The sequence below is a fragment of the Carcharhinus amblyrhynchos genome, chromosome 24, assembly GCF_965287045.1.
Source record: "Carcharhinus amblyrhynchos chromosome 24, sCarAmb.v2.hapA, whole genome shotgun sequence".
In the NCBI taxonomy this organism is placed as follows: domain Eukaryota; kingdom Metazoa; phylum Chordata; class Chondrichthyes; order Carcharhiniformes; family Carcharhinidae; genus Carcharhinus; species Carcharhinus amblyrhynchos.
In genome coordinates, this window is record NC_137347.1 from 3,338,183 (window position 1) to 3,363,686 (window position 25,504).

At 42.4% G+C, this 25,504-nt stretch overlaps 1 protein-coding gene across 6 annotated transcripts in view; it reads right to left on the minus strand.

Annotated features, from left to right (window-relative positions):
* adgrb2 (adhesion G protein-coupled receptor B2) overlaps positions 1–25,504 on the minus strand; it is a 930,376-nt gene that overhangs the window by 74,472 nt on the left and 830,400 nt on the right. For 5 of the 6 annotated variants that reach the window (XM_080211622.1, XM_080211621.1, XM_080211619.1 and 2 more), the window contains 2 exons: positions 15,539–15,637; positions 4,412–4,583 (listed from right to left, as the gene is read on the minus strand). In XM_080211622.1, the coding sequence (XP_080067748.1) occupies positions 4,412–4,583; positions 15,539–15,637 (271 nt within the window). The remainder of the gene's footprint in view (positions 1–4,411; positions 4,584–15,538; positions 15,638–25,504) is intronic. The other variant, XM_080211620.1, reaches the window with a different exon arrangement.

Here is a 25,504-nt window from a genome sequence, read left to right on the forward strand (position 1 = left end):
GTTGCTGTTACGGAACACCAACCAGTAAGTTGACATCCTCACAGACAAATGATGGATTTGGTGCTGATTATCAGCATCTAGCATTTACATGTTAGATGGACACTGCTGTATATGCCGCAGGTTTAACACAGTACAAAGGTGTTCAATGCTTAGATATGTACAAATACTCGCTATGTACAAATAGCTAACAACACCCATGCCCATGCTGTCCAACTACAATTTCTTAACCTTCCTACTGCAGCCACTACATCTTGGTGTATCCCCAGCATCTTTAGCTGAGGTGGAGATGGTCTGCTGCCTGCCACGCCCTGTTGTCCGAGATGACCTTGACAGGTGTCCCCTAGAAGACCGAAAACTGGAAAGCCCGGGCTTGCTTGCAGGCTGCACAAGTGTGGTGGTGCCACTGTCTTGAGCTCTGTCAATCACAGGAAGAGGGCATTCAGGTGGGTTGGACACCCAAGGTCTCCTGCATGGAAGTGTCTTGGGCTATGCACCAGCTGACCCTCCTCCCTAAGTGTGCATAATGGTCCCTGGGTTCCACCTTGGGAGAGAAGAGCAGCTGGAGTGAAATCCAGAAGCCCCGTTGTGTTCTGATGCTGGCACTGTGGAAGCCCATAAGGATCTGATGCCCTGAACCATGGAGTTCATGCCCAGAACAGCCCCCATCATGGAGTGAACATCCTGCACCAAGATTTCCAATGGGGACACCACCCTTGCTGCGTTGGCTTGGTTGCCTCAGAATGTAAGGACAATCTACTCAGACATAAGGTGATGGGACTCTTGACATTCCGAGGAATACAGCAGACATCCCTTCCTCAAGGTTCTGTTTCTGCCTTTGCAGCTATAGCAGCTGAAGGCTGACTGAGTTCAGAGGCATAACATCTGACTCGGGCTCTGCAGTGTTGTCACCTCCAGTAGTCCTCTAAGACCAGGTCCCTGGGATATTCCAGCCTTTGCCTGCTGTGGGTCATCAGAAGTGAGGTGTTCACCAGTTAGTGACCCAGAAGCCTGTCTGCTAATAATTTCCATTGAGATGAGTCTTTGCGCTGGTGGAGTATACAGGTGACAGCTGTGAAGGCTGTTCCATTGGAATGTCCAAAAACACATTAGAGTTGCTTCTGTGGCTGCTGTTCAAATGTCATATTGGTCGAGGGCTTCACCTCACAACTGTTTTTTCCTGCAAGGAAAGAGGGATGGCAGTACATGGCAGGGGCATAAGGACGGCAGAGATGGATGATTGTGTTGTGGGTCCCCACTTTATTCTCTTGTGCTCCCCTTGCCTTCAGCTGAGAAGGGTTCTCTTCCTCTTCAGTAAGCTGGAAGACCCTCTCCTCAAATTTCGAGAGGAGTTTTAGTTTGGATATGCTTCCACCCACCTGTACTGATTCTTTTTTGTGAGCCAGCTTGTCCTACATGGAGAAGAATGGGGAGAGTGTAAACAGGTTACACATCAAGTCAGATGGTAAGAATGCAAGGCATGGGAGCTGAGATGTGATGTGATGAGGAAAGGAGCTGCAGGGAATCTGAGGAAGCGTGTGGGAGGGTGAGTGGTGGGGCTCTGTGGGGTGGTAGTGGATGTGCGGCAAGTGTGAAAGTGGTGACCATTGAGAAGAGTGACTTATCCTGGTTGCACAGATGAGGTGAGTCATTTTATTCCTGTAATAGATGGCTGTCCTCTTGTGTAGGGAGCTGGTGCTTACCAACACAGCCACCACTTCCCATGCAGCTGGAGGGTCTTTGTCCCACTTGAGGATACAGGGTGTCCTGCCTCTCCTGTACCCCATGCAGCATTCTGATGAGTATTCCTTCAGAAAACCTCAGGCCAGTCTTCCAGCAGCCATCCTCTTAACTGGACTTGGAACAAGTGTGGGGAGGCGTTTAAATGATTGACCCCCAGATTGAAATGCTGAGGTGATACCTGCGCAGGCGAATCAAAGTCAGTTTGCCTAAAAGTTGCCAACAACATCAGCAGATTACTCACTGCTTTCCTTACCCAAAAGGAAACAGCCAAAAAGGGGGAAAACTCCACCTGAAGTCTTTCCTCATGATTCAGTCCTCTGACATTACCATTGCTGAATTACCCACTATCAATATACTGATGGTTACAATCAGCCAGATGGAACAACATTATGGTCATTTTGGCTATAAAAGCACACCAGAAGCTGGAACATTTGTCGAGCGTGTAATCCATCTCCTGACTTGAAACTATCCACAATCTACAATGCACAAATAAGGAGTGTGATGGAATACTCTCAATTTGCCTGGGTAAGTGCAACTCCAACATTATTCACAAAGTTTAATGCCATCCAGGAGAAAAGAGCTGCCTGATTGGCAACTATTCCACCAATTGAAATGTTTCTGTCCCTCATCACTGGCATACCGTGGCAGCAATGCGTGCTATCTACTGGCAGTACTGCAACAGTTCCCAAGGATTCTTCAAAGGCCTTCAAACCTGCAATCTCTATTAACTAGAAGAACAAAGGATACAGGTGCATGGGAACACCTGAAAATTCCCCGTCAAGTCACGGGGCGGCACAGTGGTTAGCACTGCTGTCTCACAGCGCCAGGGACCTGGGTTTGATTCCTGGCTTGGGTCACTATCTGTGTGGATTTTGCATGTTCTCCCTGTGTCTACGCGGGTTTCCTCCAGGTGCTCTGGTTTCCTCCTACAGTCTGAAAGATGTGCTGGTTAGGCACATTGGCCAAGCTAAATTCTCCCTCAGTGTACTCAAACAGGCACTGAAGTGTTGTGACCAGGGGAATTTCACAGTAACTTAATTGCAGTATTAATGTAAGCTTCACTTGTGACTAATAAATAAACTTTACTTTTACTTTACACCATCCTGATTTGGAACTATATTGCAGTTCCTTCACTGTCTCTGGGTTAATATTCTGAAACCCCCTCCTCTCCCGGCAGGACCATAAACGCGATTCAGCAACGGGCTCACTAAAAAGATAGAAATTCACATTTAAATATTTTAAATATTTCTGGCGAGAGGCTGACCTCATCAGAAATCTGGCTCTCGTAAAATTGTGAGAGCTGAGAAATTAGGCATGATCCTGATTTCTCGGCTCTCGTGTGATTTTACTGGCTTTAATGGGCAGGGCGAGCCAATAAAATTCTGCCCATAAAGTCAGCTTCAATGTTTCAGTCTTGCCACTGGCCATGGTCTCAGTCATTGCTGCTCTCATATGGTGACTACCATCTCTTCCATTAAGGTGAGGATATATGGTTGTTAAGCATTGCTGGCTTTGATTATGCACCACCTTGTTTTGTGAGAGAAAGGGAAGTGTGTCAGTGAGGGTGGTGCAATCTGTTTAGAGATTGCACGTTGCTTGCATTGCAATACATGGGTGAGATTAGTCATGCATCACAACCCATGCACTCATTTTATCCAATCTTTGTCCATTTAATTTCATTAGTGACCCAAAAACAGGACAAAAATGGTGCACAATTTGCTTCGTCCCTTTGTCTATTGCATTCCAATGTAAATTTCCCATGATTGGAATTCCTTTGGAATTACTGTTTCACTGCTGAGTGCATACATTACAATTAGAAATGCACTGCAAGCTTAGTTGGTAAGTCATAGAATCCCTATAGTGCAGATGGAGGCTAGTCAGTCAATCGAGTTTGTATTGCCAACAATCCCATCCAGGCCCTATCCCCGTAACTCCACATATTGCAACCAAATTGGAAACTAGATGCAGGAGTAGGCCATTCAGCCTTTCGAGCCTGCTCTGTCATTCATCATAATCACAGCTGATCATCGCATTAAATATCCTGATTCCCCCTTCCTCCCATATCCCTTGATCCCTTTAGGCCCAAGAGCTGTATCTAACTTCTTCTTGAAATCAGACAATGTTTTGGCCTCAAGCACATCCGGTGATAGTGAATTCCACACATTCATCACCCTCTGGGTGAAGAAATTTCTCCTCACCTCAGTACTAAAAGGTTTATCCTCTTATCCTAAAACTATGACACCTAGTTATGGACTCCCAGCCATTGGGAACATTCTTTCTGAATCCACCTGTCTAACCCTGTTAGAATTTTATAAGTTTCTATGAGGCTCTAAGAACTCCTATAAATATGCCACTGTAGTGGAGTGACATTCTCAGATATTAACCTCCTTCAGGTTTAAAGGCTTCGCCACAATATTGGATTTCCCTTGCCTTAATGTATGATTCAGACCTTTCCAACCCCATGCCTGGTCTCAGGGCAGGAGACAAACAACCTCAACTTCCAATCCCTGTTCACCAGCTTGAGCCACATGGGACATACTTGTGCACCAGAGAGCTCCACTGTCAGCCAGCCTTAGCACAGGCATTTTTCAAAAATGTTGCTTTCATGGTTATACCTCTGAGGAGTGCAATTGATTTGTAGAGCAGAAGTTTATCATGTGACTGTACATACCTCTCGCCTCAGGAAGCAGTGGACTGTGATAATAACAAAGCCTTGAATGGAGTCAAAAACAGCAAACAGTATTTGAAACAAAATCGATCTCCTGTCAGTCATTGCCAGAACTGCTGACATCCAGGTCAGTGCCAGCAATGGCAGAACAACGCACGAGCTCCACAGGGATGCCCTTGAGGGAGAGAGAAGAACGGTAGTCTTAATTAAAATGGTAAATGTGATCAATTATATTCAGTATAGACAGTCACCAGCTCACAGTTTAGAAGAGTGAGATTTGAATTCTGTGCCCAAAGTTTTTTTGAGATGTAGTGTTAAGTTCTTAACTTAAACAGCAAATCAAACTGGACTTTCAAACTGGGATTCTCACAGGGTAGCAGTTCTGCAAGATGATTCAAGAGGTCACTGAGATCATCAGAGTGCTGTATATGCTGACTTTCTAGTTCATTTTTTTCTGGCAGCACTGTGGCACTGTGGTTAGCACTGCTGCCTCATAACGGTGACCGGATTCAACTCTAGCCTTGGGTGACTGTCTGTGTGGAATTTGCATTTTCGCTCTGTGTCTGCATGGGTTTCCTCTGGTGTCCCAGTTTCGTCCCACAGTCCAAAGGTGTAGTGGATTAACCTTAGCAAATGCTTGGGGTTAAGTGGATAGAATGTGGGAAAAATGCTCTTTCAGAGACTCAGTGCAGACTTGATTGGCTGAAAGGCCTTTTCCTGCACTGTAAGGATTCTAATATTTTCTGCAATAATTATCCTTCAAGTTGTTGATGCAGTCTTTCAGAAACTGGCATGTCCCCTACTCACATTGTAAGATTGTGACTGTATTTCCTCAGTAATATGGGGCAGGATTCTAAGGCTGTTCATGCCAGTGAGATTCTCCCATCCTGCTGCAGTGAACAGAGATTTAGCTGAGCACCAAATTCTCCGTACTCTCTGGCAATGGCAGCTGGCATGAATGGCTGTAGAATTCTGGTCATATTGTCATTTGTTGGTTCCTGAGAGCATGTCAATACTATAGGTGTCTCATTATTAGGATATTTCATTATTTCCAATGATTCCTTCAGCTTTGTCAATGTTACCAGATTTCCAGTGGTGTGACAATATTAACAGAGGTCCCTCACAGTGTAAATAATGGCAGGAGGTCCCTGGACAGTCTGTTGCCAGAGGGTTCCTGAGAATGTTACTATTCAGACAGAGACCTGAGAATGTGCTGTTATATGCAGGAAGTATATAGAGATGATTTCAGAACCACTTAAGCAATTTAGGACTGTGCACTAATCATTGAACTTTCCCGCTAACTAAAACAGCCTATTTTCACTTCCACAAAAATGTCCCCTTCTACCCTGCCCAATACCTCCTTATTGTGGTTCGCTGATATATTTTGTTTGATAATACATCTCTGAAGTGTCCTGGAATATTTTACTATGTCAAAGACATCAGATAAATACAAGTTGTTGATTTCTAAAGCTCCATGATGTCAGGGCATTTGTTTCTCACAGATCAGGTCTCTTAACAACCTCACTCTAATTATATACTTGCTTCAGCCAGTTTTCATGGTTTAATTTGAAGTGTTGTGAAGACTAAACTGTAATGCTCACAGCTGTGCAGTGTAAAGGCAATAAGCTGCCAATATGGTAAGCTTCTCTGTAAATGCCTTTTGAATGATCTTTAGAACTCTGACTTGCTCCAAAACTTCCTCTAGTGCAGTAGATATCTGGTTACCCAGACCAGTGGATATGTATCTGGTTTCATGGATAAGGATATATTGCAGAGTATTCTGGCCCTGGGGCCAATTACTGATGTATCATTGTGTTAAGTGCCAGTTTGGTTCAGTAGGCAGAGCTCTGAAATTTGATTTGAAATGTCATGGGCCAGAATTTTTCAGCCCCATTGTGGTGAGGATGAGACCTGAAAATGCAGCGAGCTGTTCAAAAATCTGTTGACTTTGGCAAGACTGGAAAATCCCACTCACAGGAAGGGCCATAAAGTGCAGCTCATGGGTTTAAATCCCACTACACAGCTTAAGTCCATAATGTAGGCTGACAACTCAGTGCAGTATGGTGACAGTACTGCATTATCAAAACTGCTTCTTTCAAATTAGAATGTTTTCTGTCTGCCCAGATGGACATATACTACCCTCTGGCACTAAAGAGTAGGGAGTTATGCTGGTGTGTTGTCTAACATTCCTTCCACAATCAGTGTCATCAGAGTAAATTTAACTGATAATTTAACCATTTGCTTTTGTGTGACTTTACGCACAACTGGCAAAGTTACTTATATAAAAATGAGTACAATTCAAAAACAATACTTTGGTTCTGAAGTGCAGTGGGATATTCTGTGGACACAATAAGGAGCTATATAAATTATTTCTACGCATGTGGAATCAGCAAGATTGCATTTACGTTACTGTTTGCAACTAGAATTATATGAAAGCAGTAGTTCTAAGAATTATTGCAGAATTGTTAGAAATAACAGTTTTGGAAGAAACGCTAAAGCAATAATTCTTAGTCCCAAGTTTACAAAAATCTGTAGCCATGGTAGGAGATAACAAAGACTCAAGCCAATTATCCATTGCTATCCAGAAGGATGTTAGCTATGTCACAAGCCTTCATGTACGTATTCCTGTGCCAGGTAAGATGAAGCGTCATGCCCTCTTAATAATGTTATACAAGAGAAGCAATGGAGTAGTGTAATGGTCTAGTAGAGCAGAGGTCCTGTCTAATGCTTTGGAGATACAGGTTCAAATTCCACCATGGAAGCTTGTAGAATTTTAATTCAATAAATTCCGGATCATAAGACTGGTCTCTGTGAGGGTGACGATGAAACTATCATTGGCTCGTAGAAAAAACATCTGGTTCACCAATGCCCCTTTAAAGAAGAAAATTGCCATCCTCATCTGCTCTAGTCTACGTGACTTCAGATCTGCAGTAATGTGGTTGACTCTAAACTGGCTTCTGAAATAACCCAGCAAGCCACTCGGTTCAAGGGCAATTAGGGATGGACAACAAATGTTGTCCTTGCCTGTGACACTCACATCCAGGAGCAAGCTGAGGCTGGAAAAAGAAAGGTATATACAAGGATACTTGTATATTGTATATACTTGTCTGTTGCTTAGTAATTGGAGATTTGGTGAGAAAATGTGGTTTAATGACTGATTAGTTTGAGAGGTCCACAAGCCCTCTGTAAACAAAGTATTGGGTAGTCAAAAAGAAAAAAAACACTTTGGGCAGAAGCCTGAAATGGATCTATGCTGGCTCCAGTTTAACGTTCTACTCTCAAGAGAACAGGAGAGACTGACACTATCACCCTGCTTCATTTGCCCTTGCATCTGATTTGGAACTGGTAAACCATCTCATCTATTATAGGTTCTATGTCTTTCCTGTCTATTAAACTGATGGTTCTTAATAAATGGCTTTAAACCACCACTTGTGACTTCAATCCCCTTTTTAGTAGTGTGCAACTCTTGGATTAGTGTTCAATGGAAAGAAGTGTGAGGTGATTCATTTTGGCAGGAAGAATATGGAGAGGCTGTAGAAAATAAACTAAAACAAATAGTAGGGTGGCACAGTGGTTAGTATTGTTGCCTCACAGCACCCAGGCCCATGTTCAATTCCAGCCTTGGATGACTGTCTGTGTGGAGTTTGCATGTTCTCCCTCCATCTGTGTGGGTTTCCTCCAGGTACTCCAGTTTCCTCCCACAATCTAAAAATGTGCAGATTAGGTGGATTAGCTATGCTAAATCCCAAAATGGGTAAATTTGGGGGATTAGTAGGGTAAATATGTGGGGTTATGGAAAGGGCCTGGATGGGATCCTCTGTTGCTGCAGACTTGATGCCTGCATGGTCTCCTTCTGCATTGTAGGAATTTTGTGATTCTAGAGGTGGTGCAGGAACAAAAGGATCTTAGTGTATACGGACTGGTGTAATTGAAGATGGCTGAGCAGTTGGAGAGAGCTTAGATTTTATTAATAAGGGCATTCAGTACAAGAGCAAGAAGTTATGTTGAACTCATATGAGACACTAGTCAAATTTCATGTGGACTTCTGCATCTAATTACAGTGCCATACTTGAGGAAGGATGTGAAGGTACTGGATAGAGTGCAGAGGACATTCACAAGAATGATTCCAGGGCTAAAGAATTGTAGCTATGAGGATAGATTGGAGAGGTTGGGAATGTTTTCCTTGGAGGAAAGAAAGCTGTGAGGAGACTTGATAGAGGGATTCAAGATCCTGAAGGGATCATTCAGCCTCTTAATGAAGCTTTGAGAAATGCACATGTGCAGAATTTCTGTTTGTCTGTCACAAAGTTCACACTTTTCTCATAGAAACACTCACCTTACTCAAATCCAAAAAGGAGAGGAGCAGATTGGCAGAACCAATGCTTTGGTAATGCTGGTGTTTGTGGTATACTGCTGAAATTTAGCCAGCTAAAATTGCACAGATGTAGCACTACAGAGCATGTTTCTTGTCCAAGTTGACACTGGTTTGCAGATTTACCTGAGTAATAAGTCCATTCCTCCCAAATGCAGCAGTGTTAGACCAGCTGATCAATGATTTACAGTGCTTGGCTTAGTTATCAGATTATCAAGTCTATCATAACAGTTGTTTTAGTTTAAATTTCAATCACTGAAAGTGTCATCTTGACACTACACTAATTCCAAGAAATACCTTAGCTTCCTTGCCTCTCACTCAGTGGATATCACTAGGCAATAGCCAATTGTGGATTTGAGCCCCAGATAGGAGGACTAAAGTCTCCTCAGAGCAAACATAATAGTAGAACTCACCATTAAAAATAAATCCAGAAACATTGTCCATCTGACATCAACATGAAAAAACATGATCCTACTTCAGCTATGTGATGGATATTTGTCTTCAGTGAGGTGAGACAACCAATCCATGAACTTGCATCATGCGAGATATGATGACTCCTTTTATGCTTTATGATTCTATACCCTATTTCAGTGCTGTACACTATCCTTCTATTTTATGATGAATTGGGTAGGGTAGTTTTCTTTTCTTTAAAAAAGATTTGCCTCACAGAACATTTCCAGGACAGCGAAAATGATCCAGACGTAAGTGAAAAACAAGATCTCACCAGTGAGATTCTTATCTTCCGAATCTCATGATGTTTTGCATCCGCATTCGCTTCGAGCTCAAATGGCATATGTAGGCGCAGTATTGCAGTCTTTACTTCTCCATACCAGACAGCCACATCCAAGCCTGAAGCGAAGCCTGTGGTGTTCTACTTTAAGCTATCTCCTGAAGGTTTAGATTTGGAAGAGCATCTATCCTATAAACGTTCCCTCACTGAGGCCTCTAAGAGACTTGTAATTTCTGGTCTGTAAAGCTGTCTTTTCTCAATCACTAACACCCAATTTCACAGCAGTTTTAAGAAGTAAGGAGAAGGCTTACATCTATGTAACAATGTTCACAATCTTGAGATGTCCCAGAGTGGATTACAGCCAATTAAGTACTTTTAAAGTGTAATCACTGTTATCCTGAAGAACATTTTGCATAATAAACTGGAGGCTTTTTCAGGTATTTTAACAGTTTATCTCTTGACAATTCAAAAGATTGAAAGTATTTCAATTTCAATAGCTAGCTTTGTGTTGGAGATGGCCCACATTTACATTAAATCTAGAACAGTTAGCCTCAGGACAAGGGGTTCATAATTTAAGACTCATTATAAAAAATTTCTTCATGCAAAGGGTTGAGTATCTTTGGAATTATCTACTGCAGGAATTTGTAGATGCTCCTTCACTTACTATATTTAAGGCTGTGATAGATTTTTGATCTCTCAGGGGAATGAAAGAATAGTGAGTGGGAAAGAGAAGTTGAGGCAGAAGATCAGCTATTGTCATAATGAATGGAAGGACAGGTGTGAGGGCACATATGGTCAACTCCTGATCCTATTTCTTATGTTCTGAAAACTGGGCACAGAAATTGGTGCACCAGATTTGCATTGATTCCAGTTTTCTAAATCAACAGCTAATCCACTGAACCACAGAAATCCCCTCAAATGCAACTTCAAATTGTACTTGTCTGATAAAACTAGAAACAGAAAACAATGTGATTTATGCAAGTGCACCTTATCAGTACATTTTACAACATTGATAAAGAAGTGCAATAGAAAGCTGTGGAGAGCACTTTTCATTGGAGCTGAAACATACAATGATATATCTTGCATTGTTAATCACAAACTGCTGTAGAAATATCATCTCATACAGACTTACAGAATAAAGATCCAGTATCCCTTTGAGGTGGGTCTGCACCAGTCTGTGCTTTAGATACACTGAGAATCATGAAGTAATATATTTAATAAAAGCCTTAAACAACTCATTTGCCTGCCTCTCTTAAGCAACAGGTAAAATACATGTATCTTTTTAAGTCAGGCATATCTGACTTCAAAATAAAACATTTTTTTTTCCAAAAAAAATCAAAGGTACAAACATATAGTTGAAAACACAGAGGTTTTGTCAAAATTTTTTTTTACAGTACTGAGGGAAGTGATTATTTGAATTATGAGACTCAAAAATATGGCTAACATAACACACAAGGGAAAGGGAACAATATATTACTCAGGCCAAAGGAAAGCGACTGGTTCATTAATGGAAAGATGGAAAAGTAAATGATTCATACATCAGGACGAGAAAAGGTAATCATTCAATGCAGAGAACAAGGAAAGGCTACTGATTTAACACTGAGGATAAGGAAAAGTGATTTGATTTAATCACAGGGCATCCTCACTGGAGGTGGTGGTACAATGGCACACAGTCAGAAAGGATTGGTCCTGCGAGCCCTTAACATTGATTCTGGACCCAAAGAAATCATAAAATCCCTACAGTGCAAAAAGAGTCCATTCAGCCCATTTAGTTTGCCCTGACTCTCCAACAAAGCATCCCATCCCAGGCCCTATCCCTGTAATCCTACTTATATATCCCATTAATTCCCCCAACCTACACATCTTGGGGCATTAAGTGACAATTTAGCATGGTCAATCTCCCTAATCCTCACACCTTTCGACATTAAGGGGTAATTTAGCATGCTCAATCTACCTAACCTGTACATTTTGGGACTGTGGGAGGAAACTGGAACAGCTGGAGGAAACCCATGCAGACACAGGGAGAACTCAAGGCCAGAACTGAACTTGGGTCTATGGCACTGTGAGGCAGCAGAACTAGCCATTGTGCCGCCATGCACATCTCATGACACTAGATCAAACATGGACAAAGAATTTTCCTGTTAATTACAACTTCTGCTTTCCCTCAGCTGATGAATCAGTGTTTCTCCATGTTGAGCACCAATTGAAAGAGCATTGAGAGTAGTAAGGATGCAGAATATACACTAATGTCTATCACTACTACTGAGAGTGCTAACTGAGCCCTGAAGATTATATCTGCCAGACTGGACCTGTGGCAGATGATGATATAACCAACAATGGGGAAAAACCCATTTGATCTCTATCAGTCACAAATGCATGTGTCCATGACTGTAATGGTAGGGGTGACCATCACACAGTCCTTGCGGAAGCAAAGTTGTGTTTTCACACTAAAGACACCTTACAAATGTTGTGTGGCACTATCGCCATGCTGAATGGAACAGATTCAGAACAGATCTAGCAGCTCAAAGCTGGGCATCAATGAAGCATTTTGGGCCAGCCATCATCATCAGCAGCAGAATATTATTTCATTATATTTTTAAATCAATCTGTAATGTCATGGTCCAGACTATCCCTCATTCTACGATTATCATCAAGTCAGGGGACTAATCCTCATTCAGCTATGAGTATAGGAGAGCATGCCAGGAACAGCAACTGGTATACCTAAAAATGTGTTAACCTGATGAAGCTGCAACAGAGGAAAACATGTAGATTAAACAGCAGAAGCATCATGTGATAGACATGACATCATTCAAACTAATGGACCATATCTGACCTCCGCAGTCCTGTCAGATCCTGTTGTGAATGGTGGTGGTTAATTGAACAACTGACTGGAGGAGGCGGCTCTACAAACATCCTAGTACTCAGAGATGGGGGTCCGAGTATGTCGGTGCAAGAGACAAGGCTGAAGCATTTGCAATCATTTTCAGTCAGAAGTGTCAAGAAACTGATACGTTTTGGCTTCCTTCTAATGTCTTCACCATCATGAATGTGAATCTTTAGAAAATCTGATACACTCCAGATGATATCAAGAAATAGCTAATGGTATTGAATATGGCAAAGGCTTGGGTCCTGACACCATTCTGACTGTAGTAAGAAGACTTGTGCTCAAGAAATAGCTGTACAATTCGCCAAGTAGTTGGAGTACTGCCAAAGTAGAGGAAAATGTGGTAAATTGTATCGGTATGTACAGTCCACAAAGAAGGAAAAATCCAAAGTGATCAGTTACCCATTCCTCAATTTTCTCGCAATTATCAGCAAAGATGTCATTGACAGTGTTTTCAAATGGTGCTTTCTCAGCAACAACCTGATTACCTATGTTCTGTTTGGTTTCTGCCAGGGCCACACAGGTCCAGATGTGGGCTGCACAGTGGCAAGCACTGCTGCCTCATAGCGCCAGGGACCTGGGTCCAATTCTCAGCCTGGGTCACTGTCTGTTCAAATCTGCAGGTTCTCCCTGTATCTGCGTGGGTTTCCTCTGGGTGCTCCGGTTTCCTCCCACAGTCCTTAAGACATTCTGGTTAGGTGCATTAGCCATGCTAAATTCTCCCTTAGCTTTTTACTTCTTTTTTAGGCTTACATTAACACTGCAAATGTACCTGAACAGGTGCCAGAGTGAGACGACTAGGGGATTTTCACAGTTACTTCATTTCAATGTTAATGTAAGCCTATTTGTGACACTACTAAATAAATTTTATATCCAGACACCACTTGCTCCAAACGTGGAAAAAAGAGCTGAACTCAAGGGCTGAAGTGAGAGTGACAGTACCTGACATTAAGGGATCATTTGACTGAGTGTGTGGCATCAAAGATTTCAAGAAAAGTGAAAAAAATGGGAATCAAGAGGAAAATGCCACACTGGTTGGAGTTATTCCTAGCACAAGTTAAGTTGGTTGTGCATGCAGGAGGTCAATCATTTCAACCCCAGGATGTAGTTGCAGGAGTTGCTCAGGGATGTGTCCAAGGTCCAACCATCTTCAGCTGCTTCATCAATGTCCTTCCTTCCAACATGAAGTTAGAAGAAGGATGAATAGTCTGTGCCCGCAAGTAGCAAGAATTGGATAATGTTCAGGTTTGGGCTGATCAGCAGCAAGCAATATTGGTGCTACAATGCCAGACAATGATGGTCTCCAACAGAGAGAAATTATTTATTATTTGGCCTTCAATGGTATGGCCATGCCACCACCAACAACATCCTGGGGGTTGCCAGAAACCTAACAGGGTCAGCAATATAAATAAAGCAGGTCAGAGATTGGGAATTCAACAGACAGAAACTAACCTCCTGACTCCCTGAAGCCTGTCCACCATCTACAAGGCACAAGTCAAGACTGCGATGGAATACTCTGCTCTTGTCTGGATGAGTGCAGCTCCAGATAATATTCAATAAGATTAATACTATCGAGAATAAAGTAACCTGCTTGATAGGCACCCCATCCACCATCTTTAATATTCACTCTCTTCACCACTGACATGCAGTGTGTATCAGCGTACAGCAGAGTGTACCATATACAAGATGCACTGCAGCAACTTGCTGAGGATCCTTTGACAACACTTTCCAAACCCTTAACCGCTGTCACCTTGAACGACAAGAGCAGCAGTTGAATGGGGACACCATCACCTACAAGTTCCCTTTATGCGCTATCCAAATTTGGAAGTATATCATCATTTCTTCACTGTTGCTTAAACAAAATCTTGGAACTCCTTCTCCAAAATCAGTGGCTGAAGAAGGCAGCTCACCACCTGCTTCTCAAGGATAATTAGGGATGGAAATTAAATGCTGGTCTTGACAACAATGCTCACATCCCAAGAACGAATGAAGATAAACTACTGGGAACAAGAAGTAATTCATTAAATTCTGGGAGGAAAAATGACTGATCGGTTAATACCCAGTAAAGTGAATGAATAGCAATGGAAGTGGAGCAAGTGTCAGGAAAGTGAGAGTGACAAATTCAAGGCTTGAGACAAAGGCTCACCATGTCTAGGCAAAGAAAATGGATCAATTCAAGCTAGAATTGGATGATGCCACTGACTGAACAATAAGGACAATAGCAATTGTTTCAACACCCAGGATGCAGGTTAATTACTTGAACAACAACTAGAGCAAATGGAAATGATTTAGTGCCTGCACCAAAGGATATCAAATAAAAGGGAAGTTGCCAATTTATTGGTCATGAAACTTTTGAATAGTCAATGTTTCTCATATTAAAATGCAGTGCAGTCCAAAGGTGCACACAGAAATGACAGAATATGAAGACTGAAGAGGTGACATGCCTTTTTAATAAAAAGTAACTTGGCAGATAATTTCACATATAGTGGTGTGCTGTCACTAAAGCAGCATCATTGTTAACAAAAATGTTTCTGACTGAGCTATCCTTGAAAATGAGAATTACTCAGGTGAATAACCACTATGAAAGACAGGCATGGAAAGTGGGACAGAATAAACTAATTAAAACAGATCTTCTTCACTAAGTAAAATGGGTAGTTTTATTCTGGTTTCCACCCATTCTCCAGAAGATGCTGAATCATGCTGAGCTATGGATTATGCTGACACAAGCATAATCCAAGTGTCCATATTACTCCTGAACCTTATAGGAGGCTCTTTGACAGTGGGTGGCACCACATGCAGATTTAATCCTGTCAGCATCAGGTGATCATGCAAGGGTCACTGGATAGTGATCAGGAGCAGGAATGCGGACTGATTTAAATAAGGAGTACACGCATACAGACATATGGGGAAAGAGTGGGGAATGGGATTAGGATCAATTCAATAGCTCTTTCAAAGAGCTGACACAGGCACAATGGGCTGCAAGGCTTCTTCTGACATTTAATATTCCAAAGTATATACATTATCACATATCTATTATAGTTACATTTATTTTTTGACATTTGAAACAGGCCAAGAAAAAGGGATACTTTCTCTTTTAAAGTTACCCATGATGCAAGAGTTAGAGATCAAATGGATGAGACTAACATGGCGTTACTGGTGATGGTGGCAGATAATGCTGTAGTTGAAACAACTCCACACTTGGAACATTTGAGCATCAAACCGCTACGGGCTTCACTCGCCTGACTTGAAACAAATGCAAAGCAAAAATGAGGACAAATAAAGACTCCAAGTTTAAATGCAGAGAAAACAAACAGTTGAGAAAAGCAGCACAGATGTAATTAGCTTGCAAAATTTAGAATGCGAGGAGTTGGAATACAATAATTAATCAATTCCAATCTTAAAATCTGTAAAGAAATTTTAGTTTACAGATTCAGGCTTCCTTTTGCAAGATGGAATCATTTTCCTTGACCCATCTCTGAACTGCACTAGTTTTGACTGCAGCCTCATAATTGTGTCCATTGTGTCCTCAATTCCAGGGATACAAGGCATGTCCATGTGTTGCTGGCACGCACCATTGCTGATAGTTCAAAGTGGACAGAATTCATTTTTAAAAAATTGGTTCCCTTGCCACAACTGATCAATAAACCAACACATGCAGAAAAGAAATGCTTAGAAAAAAACAAGCAGGTTTTCTATTCACAACCCATGTAGTCTTGTGCTGTGCAAAAACGCTACTCTGTCCCATCCTCCAGGGGGAGATGTCCCAAATTGACTCTTCATGGATTGGGAGATCCTTGGCCTTAAGTAGTGTAAGGAGTGAGACTGTGGATGGCTGAAAGTCCTCTCATCTCATAATTTTGCCATTGGAACAGAACAAGAGGAAATCTAGAATCTTGATGTCAGCAAGTGTGATCAACTGCAGATAACAGATCAAACAAGCCCAATCTTTGTGTCATGATATCCATTCAACCCTTCTAGCAGGTGATCGTTGGAAGCCACCTGTACTATTAAACAGGAAATGGGGTCAGAGTCACTTTCCAAACAGTTTGTGAAGAGAGGTCTTTATGACTTTGCTATTCCTGCTATACAGGGATGGAGTAAGGGCGGCTGTGACATTCTTCCATGGATTGAAGTATCACCATTTCATGAAATGTAATCAGTGAATGTGGCACAATTGTTCTAGTGCAGAAATACCTGCCCATACTGACATCTATGTCATATGAAAATCAGCAATACGTTTGTACATTCCTCAGTTTAGGGAGGAATTACAGAACTTGATGAATAAAGAGAATAGAAAATAAAGGTGATATTTAAATAAAAATAGTTGTACCAAATACTGTTGAGTCAGAATATGTAGCTGAACATCAGTCAATTCCTGACCATGATTCCATCTTTCAAATTAAAGCCTTACTTTTTATTTTAGTTCTGACCTAAATAAAAATTACGGAAAATTTTCCAGGAAAATTTTTCAATACCTCTCATTCTGAGATTCAATACATAGACAATACAGAATTTAAAAAGTAAGTTTAGTAATTTCTAATTCTATTTATTCAATTAATCAGGGTGAGGGAACCAGTCTGATTGAGGATTCACCTTTTCCCTGTATACTGATAAATATTAAAATAAGCATTTTGTTTAAGTTATGTAAAATAAAGTTTTTTTTGAAGTTAGAAGTAAAAGTTCATCTTTTGCATTTGTGTGGCAAGAAGACATCAGGAAATCAGGGTAAAGCACTCCATTCAAGCACCTTCTGATCATAAAAATTAACCTAGCTGAATTCCCATGAATATAGTACATCTCAATCTCAACCTTCCTCTTTGATATTGTGCAGCTATTTAATACAGTATGTTCTACCCTATAGGTCACCCTTAAATCTGTCACATTCCTTACCCATCTAATCCCCCTGATAAGTCACATTCTTCACTAGGCTGTACATCTTTAATGTGTCATATTGCATATTTGATATTGGGAAGCAAAATATGGGTATGATTTACATTGTGTTTGCAACAATGTTATTTTAGATGTAACTAATGTTATTAATTACAGAATCACATAAGTGATTACTCTTCATTGATAAGATTTATTGGGATTTTCAGAAGGCGTTTGACAAGGTACCTCACAAGAGGTTATTGCAGAAGGTCAGGGGACATGGAGTTGGGGGTAGGGTGTTAGCGTGGATAGAGGATTGGTTGTCAAATAGGAGGTAGAGAGTAGGGGTCAATGGGTGCTATTCGGATTGGCGGTTGGTGACTAGTGGGGTGCCCCAGGGGTCGGTGCTGGGGCCTCAGCTATTTACCATTTATATAGATGATCTGGAGGAGGGAACCGAGTGCAGGGTGTCGAAATTTGCTGATGACACCAAGATTGGGGGAAAGGCAAATTGTGCGGAGGGTGTGGAGAGTCTGCAGAAGGATCTAGATAGGCTGGGCGAATGGGCCAGGAAATGGCAAATGGAATTTAATGTTGGCAAGTGCGAGGTGGTCCACTTTGGTAGGAAGAATGGTAGGAAGGACTATTACTTACGTGGCGAAAAACTGCAGCAGGCGACGGTGCAGAGGGACCTCGGGCTCCTTGTGCATGAGTCGCAAAAACCCAGCTTGCAGGTGCAGCAGGTGGTCAGGAAGGTGAATGGGATGCTGGCCTTCATAGCAAAGGGGATTGAATATAAAAGTAGGGAGGTCTTGCTGCAGCTGTACAGGGCATTGGTGAGGCCGCAGCTGGAGTACTGTGTGCAGTTTTGGGCGCCGCACCTGCGCAAGGATATTTTGGCCCTGGAGGGAGTGCAGAGGAGGTTTACTAGGCTGATACCGGAGTTGAGGGGATTGAGCTATGAGGAGAGGCTGAATAAACTAGGCTTGTACTCGTTAGAGTTTAGAAGAATGAGGGGAGATCTCATTGAGACGTATAAGATGATGAATAGGATGGATAGGATAGAGGTGGAGAGACTCTTCCCGCTCAAAAAAGACAGTAGGACTAGGGGGCACAGCCTCAAGATAAAGGGGAGGCGGTTTAGAACGGAGTTGAGGAGGAACTTCTTCACTCAAAGGGTGGTGAATCTCTGGAATTCTCTGCCCGTTGAAGTGGTGGAGGCTGCCTCGCTAAATATTTTTAAGAAGCGGGTTGATGGGTTCTTGATAAGAGAGGGGATTAAGGGTTATGGGGAGAGGGCGGGAAAGTGGGACTGAGCCACGACAGATCAGCCATGATCTTATTGAATGGCGGGGCAGGCTCAAAGGGCTAGATGGCCTACTCCTGCTCCTATTTCTTATGTTCTTATGTTCTTATGTCCCTGATGGTTCATCCAATAAATAGTTGGTCCATAGAGACTGGAATGACTACAGTTTGATCTCTGAGCTGTACAAGTTCAGTTGACTTTACAGGGATATGGGTGGCATTCCTACACTAGGATTCAATGATCCCTAGTACAGTGAAAGGAACAGTCAAGTTTCTTTTGATCACCATCCAGTCAAATCTGCTGGAGTACACGTGTGAATGGAATGCCTACTGCAGATCAGCAATCTAACAGCATTCAGCACCTTGGCTCAGAAACAAAAGTTCACTTGAACGAGCTATCAGAGCGTCCCCAGAACCCACAGAACTATAACTATATCAAAGCATATGTATTGTTCTAACAGAACTGGTGAAAGTAAGTTTTAAAAAAAAATCAAAAAAGCAACAGCGATTTTAACCATTGTCTGTTAATATATCTCCTTTGGTAGTAGAGGGGTTAATTTATTTCAGCATTTCAAAATATATTCAGAGATCAAAACTTGTCTATGATGTTAATAGCCACCAGTTTGATATGTATTACTTCAACAGGATGATCAATAACCACTTATTTCTCATCAATAGTTCATTCAATAAAAAGCCTGAGCACTACCCTACGGCTTGGCTTAATGTTCAATCTTTAATTAAACATCCATAATTTATCTTTTTAAAAACCACAGAAGATCTTTCTCCACAATTACATGATTATTTATACACTTAATCATCTGACAAGGAAGCATTAGTCCTCTTTGAAAAATGCATACTAGTTTCTACTCTTACAGCATGTCTGAATTGTGAATTTTACAGATGTTAGGAACAATTTGCAATCCTTACTTAATAACTGAATTAAATACCAGCTGTCAAAGGGAAAGAATGTCAATAATGTAATACCACTTAACATCCACCTGTCTGGCATCCATTTTAAATGTATTTTACTGACCTGGCTTTCAAGTTAGTTGTTATATTTTGTAATGACACTGACCACAATTAATATTATTCTGATCATAGAGACATAGAACATAGAACATTACAGCGCAGAACAGGCCCTTCGGCCCACGATGTTGCGCCGACCAGTTAAAAAAGAATGACCCTCTAACCTAAACCAATCCCTTTCCATCCATAAACCTATCCACGGATCTCTTAAACGCCCCCAAACTAGGCGCATTTACAACTGCAGCAGGCAGGGCATTCCAATCCCTCACCACCCTCTGGGTAAAGAACCTACCCCTGACATCCGTCCTATAACTACCCCCCCCTTAATTTAAAGCCATGCCCCCTCGTGCTAGATTTCTCCATCCGAGGAAAAAGGCTATCACTATCCACCCTATCTAAACCTCTAATCATCTTATATGTTTCAATAAGATCCCCTCTTAGCCGCCTTCTTTCTAACGAAAACAACCCCAAATCCCTCAGTCTCTCCTCATAGGACCTCCCCTCCATACCAGGCAACATCCTGGTAAACCTCCTCTGCACCCTCTCCAAAGCCTCCACATCCTTCCTATAATGTGGGGACCAGAACTGCACACAATACTCCAAGTGCGGCCGCACCAGAGTTGTGTACAGTTGCAACATGACGCTGCGACTCCTAAATTCAATCCCCCTACCAATAAACGCCAAGACACCGTATGCCTTCTTAACAACCTTATCTACTTGATTCCCAACTTTCAGGGATCTATGTACACATACACCTAGATCCCTCTGTTCATCCACACTATTCAGAGTCCTACCGTTAGCCCTATACTCGACACATCTGTTATTCCTGCCTAAGTGAATTACCTCACACTTCTCCGTATTAAACTCCATCCGCCACCTCTCAGCCCAGCTCTGCAAAATGTCCAAGTCTCCCTGCAAACTATAACACCCTTCCTCACTATCTACCACACCTCCGACTTTGGTGTCATCAGCAAATTTACTAATCCACCCAAGTATACCCTCATCCAGATCATTAATAAAAATTACAAACAGCAGTGGCCCCAAGACAGATCCCTGAGGCACACCACTCGTAACTGAACTCCATGACGAATACTTACCATCAACCACCACCCTCTGTCTCCTATCTGCTAGCCAATTCCTGATCCAATTACCTAGATTACCCCCAATCCCATACATCTGCATTTTCTGCAGAAGCCTTCCATGGTGAACCTTATCAAACGCCTTACTAAAATCCATATATACCACGTCAACTGCCTTACCCCCATCCACCTCTTTGGTCACTTTCTCAAAAAACTCAATAAGGTTAGTAACGCACGACCTACCCGCTACAAAACCATGCTATCTCCAATCAATTCATTACTCTCCAAATAACTATAAATCCTATCCCTAATAATTTTTTCTAAAACCTTGCCCACAACAGAAGAAAGACTCACCGGTCTATAATTCCCGGGGAAGTCTCTGTTCCCCTTCTTAAACAATGGGATAACATTCGCTATCCTCCAATCTTCCGGCACTATACCTGAGACCAACGATGACCTGAAGATCAGAGCCAGAGGCTCTGCAATCGCCTCTCTTGCCTCCCAGAGAATCCTAGGATAAATCCCGTCTGGCCCAGGGGACTTATCTATTTTCAAACCCTCAAGAATATCCAGCACATCCCCCCTATCAACTGCAATACTGTCTAGTTTACACCCCTGTAACCCAGTGTTCTCCTCAGCTACATTTATGTCCCCCTGCGTGAACACCGAAGAGAAATATTGGTTCAATGCCTCTCTAATCTCTTCCGGTTCCACACACAACTTCCCTCTGCTGTCTGTAACTGGCCCTAATCTTGCCCTAACCAACCTTCTATTCTTAACGTATCTATAGAACGCCTTAGGATTCTCCTTAATCCTATCAGCCAAAGCCTTCTCATGTCCTCTTTTAGCCCTTCTTAACTCACTCTTCAACTCCCTCCTAGCCAATCTAAAGCTTTCTAGTGCACTACCTGAGCCCTCAAGTCTCATCCGAACATAAGTCTCCTTTTTCCTTTTAACCAGCGAATCAACTTTTTTAGTGCGCCACGGTTCCCTAGCTCGACCAATTCCTCCTTGCCTGATAGGGACATACCTATCAAGGACTCGCAGTAGCTGCTCCTTGAAAACACTCCACATTTCGGACGTTCCCAGTCCCTGTAGTCTCCTAGTCCAACCTATGCTTCCTAATTCTCTCCTAATAGCCTCATAATTACCCTTCCCCCAGCTAAAACTACTGACCTGAGGTTCATGCCGATCCCTTTCTATCACTAAGGTGAACGTAACCGAATTGTGGTCACTATCACCAAAATGCACACCAACTTCCAAGTCTAGCACCTGGTCTAGCTCATTTCCCAGCACCAAATCCAATATAGCCTCACCTCGAGTTGGCCTATCTACATACTGAGTCAAAAAACCTTCCTGCACGCTTTGTACAAAAACTGACCCCTCTAACGAGCTAGAGCTATAGCAATTCCAATCAATATTAGTAAAGTTAAAGTCCCCCATAACAATTACCCTATTACTTTCACTCCTAACCAGGATCGTCTCCGCAATCCTTTCCTCAACCTCTCTAGAACTTTTAGGAGGTCTATAAAAGACTCCCAACAGGGTGACCTCTCCTCTCCTATTTCTAATCTCCACCCATACTACCTCAACAGACGAGTCCTCATCAAACTTCCTCTCTGACACTGTGATACAATCCTTGACTAATAATGCTACCCCTCCCCCCCTTCTACCTCCTTCTCTGCTCCGACTGAAGCATTTGAACCCCGGGACCTGCAACAACCATTCCTGACCCTGCTCTATCCTTGCCTCTGAAATGGCCACAACATCAAAGTCCCAGGTACTGATCCACGCTGCAAGGTCATCCACTTTATTGCGAATACTCCTCGCATTAAAGTATACGCATTTCAAACCCTGCTCCGCCCCACCCCACGATGCCGTGCATTGCAGTCCCCATCTATGCCCCCCTCACTTTCACCCCCTCTACTCAGGATCCCACCCCCACTCCGAATCAGTTTAAACCTCCCTGCATAGCCTTTGCAAATTTACCCCCCAGGATATTGGTTCCCCTCTGATTCAGGTGTAGACCATCACTCTTATAGAGGTCCCACCTTCCCCAGAATGAGCCCCAATTGCTCAAGTACCTGAACCCCTCCCTCCTGCACCATCCCCTCAGCCACGAGTTCAAACTTTCCCTCTCTCTATTCCGCTCTAAACTATCCCGTGGCACAGGCAAGAGTCTGGAGATAACCACTCTTTCTGACTTGGCCTTTAGTTTCCACCCCAACTCCATAAATTTCTGCTTAATATCCCCTTCCCTTAACCTCCCCATGTCATGCGTCCTCACATGAATTATGACTTGGGGTTGATCTCCCTCTCCCCTAAGAGTCCTGAATACCCTCTCCGCTACATCCCGGACCTCAGCCCCTGGGTGTCAGTATAGCATGGGTGTCAGTATAGCAGTATACATGTCAGTATAGCATCCAGCTTCAGCTGTTCTTTAGAAGATCAAAGTGTTTCTATTCTTTCAGAGTGCAGAATGGAGATTTTTGAGCATTGAAGACCCATAATGGATGAGGTCACGTTTTTCACATGCCGTAAGATAGTCAAGGTTCATTTATCATAAAAACAGAAGCAAAAGGTTGAAGTGACAACAAATAAAGTACTTCATCATATGTATTACATATATGTTAGACTCTTAATTCCATGCTATCGGTGTCACAAAATCACCGTAACATCAGGCACGAATTCTACAATGGGGATGGGGCCTCCCCACTACCAGTGTAAAAGTCAAAGTAAAGTGTGAGCCCACTTGACCTGGTAGACCTGCCCTTCAACAATTTAAATGTTGTCAGAAAAGGTATGTGAGGAGCTAGAGAAACAGGGCAGTGGGGAAGGGGAGATGAGTGCAGGGGAATACCTGGGTACCCCCAATGAGCATAAAAGGCCTGGAAAGGAGGCACCAGGCAGGCAGGACACATAGTGCTTCCCCCATCTACCAGCCTATTCCTAGAGCATCGAGGGGCTGTAGAGTTACAGCCATCATTCCTGAATGTAATAGGATATAAAACATAGAATACATTATGGTATGTGAGGCCATTTGGTCCATGATGTCTGTGCTGGTCAAAAAAGGTCCATAAAATCTAACACCACTTTCAGCTCTTATTCTATAGTCCTACATTTTCTCAACTGAATATTCAAGCATTTTTTAAATGCCACTGCTAACCTTTAAAGCAATGAGTTCCAGACTCCCACTACCCTTTGGGTGAAATATTTTTCCTCAACTCCCCTCCAGTTCTTCTGTCAATTACTTGAAATCTATATTCCTGTATTGACCATTCTGCTAAGGGAAATTAGTACTTCCAATCAAATCTAGGATCCATTATCATGAGCCTAAGCTGCTGCTAAATTTATATATCTCTGTTGGGGTATTGCATCAGCTTCAATAGAGGGCAAATGATTCAATGCACGTCTCACAGTGCTTTTAGTATCTGCATAGTATACAGTTCAGTAGTGGAGGGGAGATTCAGTGTCTTGAGGTAGCACTTTAAAAAACTGACATTACACTGGGGTATTTGGATTGAATTATCCCATGTTATTCACCAATCTATGAGCTCTTAAGTTTAGATAAGAAATTTGAAGAGGTGTGAGGGCCACGGGCACAAATCTGTGAAGGAGTTGCTTCTGATATGTATAAGAATAGCACAAGGTGTATGGAATAGTAAAAGCAGGAGATAACAAGTTAAGTAAGGATAAAAGGTACAATACAAAACAGTAAAGCATCACATTCATTCAGATTTGGGGGAAGAAACTGTCAATCCCCAAAAATGGACAGTGTAATCTCGCTGTTTGATTAACCTGTGCCTGTTGTTTCCAATGCAGGCAACAGACAAACCTCATGGTCCCCATTAATTTGTACTGTGGGGAGGGGAGGCGAAGGCTTAGGGGTTCATGAGGGTCCAACACCACTTAAAGCCGTCAACATATTTTAAAGGCAAGGTGCATTCTGAACGTAGCACTTATTGAAAGTGGCTGCAATCTTTTCAGGCCTGCAAGAAAGATGACTAATGGCACAACGGGGAAGAGCAAATGTTCCAAAGTTCTCGGGCATTGCAAGAGAATGAATGACTAGTGCAGGAAAGTGTGACAAAAGAAACACAAGGCATACCTAAAAATGAGGTATCAACCTGCTGGACCTACAACTCAGGACTACTTGCATCCAACAGTGAAGGCAGCTTGCAACTGACAGAAATAAGTGATCCCACAACCAATCCATCAGGTCTAAGTTCTGCAGTCCTTCCACATCCAGTAATGAATGGTGGTGGGCATTTAAACAACCAACAGGTTGGGAAGGCTACACAAATACCCCATCCTTAAAGATGGAGGGGCACAGCAGATCCTTGAAAAAGATAAAGCATTCGCAATCAGCTTCCACCTGAATTTGTGTGTGAATGATCCACCTTGGCCTCCTCCTGAGGTCCTAGCATCATAGTTGCCAGTTTTCAGCCAGTTTCATTCACACCACATGATTTCAAGAAACTGCTGAAGGCACTGGAAACTCAACAGCTATAGGTCCGGACAACATTCCAGCAATAGAGGACTTGTGCTCCAGAGTGAATTGTGCCCTTAGCCAAACAGATCCCTGACTGCTACAACACTGACCTCTACCAGAAAATGTGAAACATTGTTCAGGAATGTTCTGTCCACAAAAATCCAACACAGCCAATCAGTCTACTCTTGATTATCAGCAAAGTAATAGATGGGGTCATCGACAGGGCTATTAAATAGCACTCATTCAACAATATCCTGCTCACTGATGTTTAGTGTGGGTTCCGCCAGGGCCACTCAATTCTGGATATCATTACAACCTTAGTACAACATGGGCAGAAGA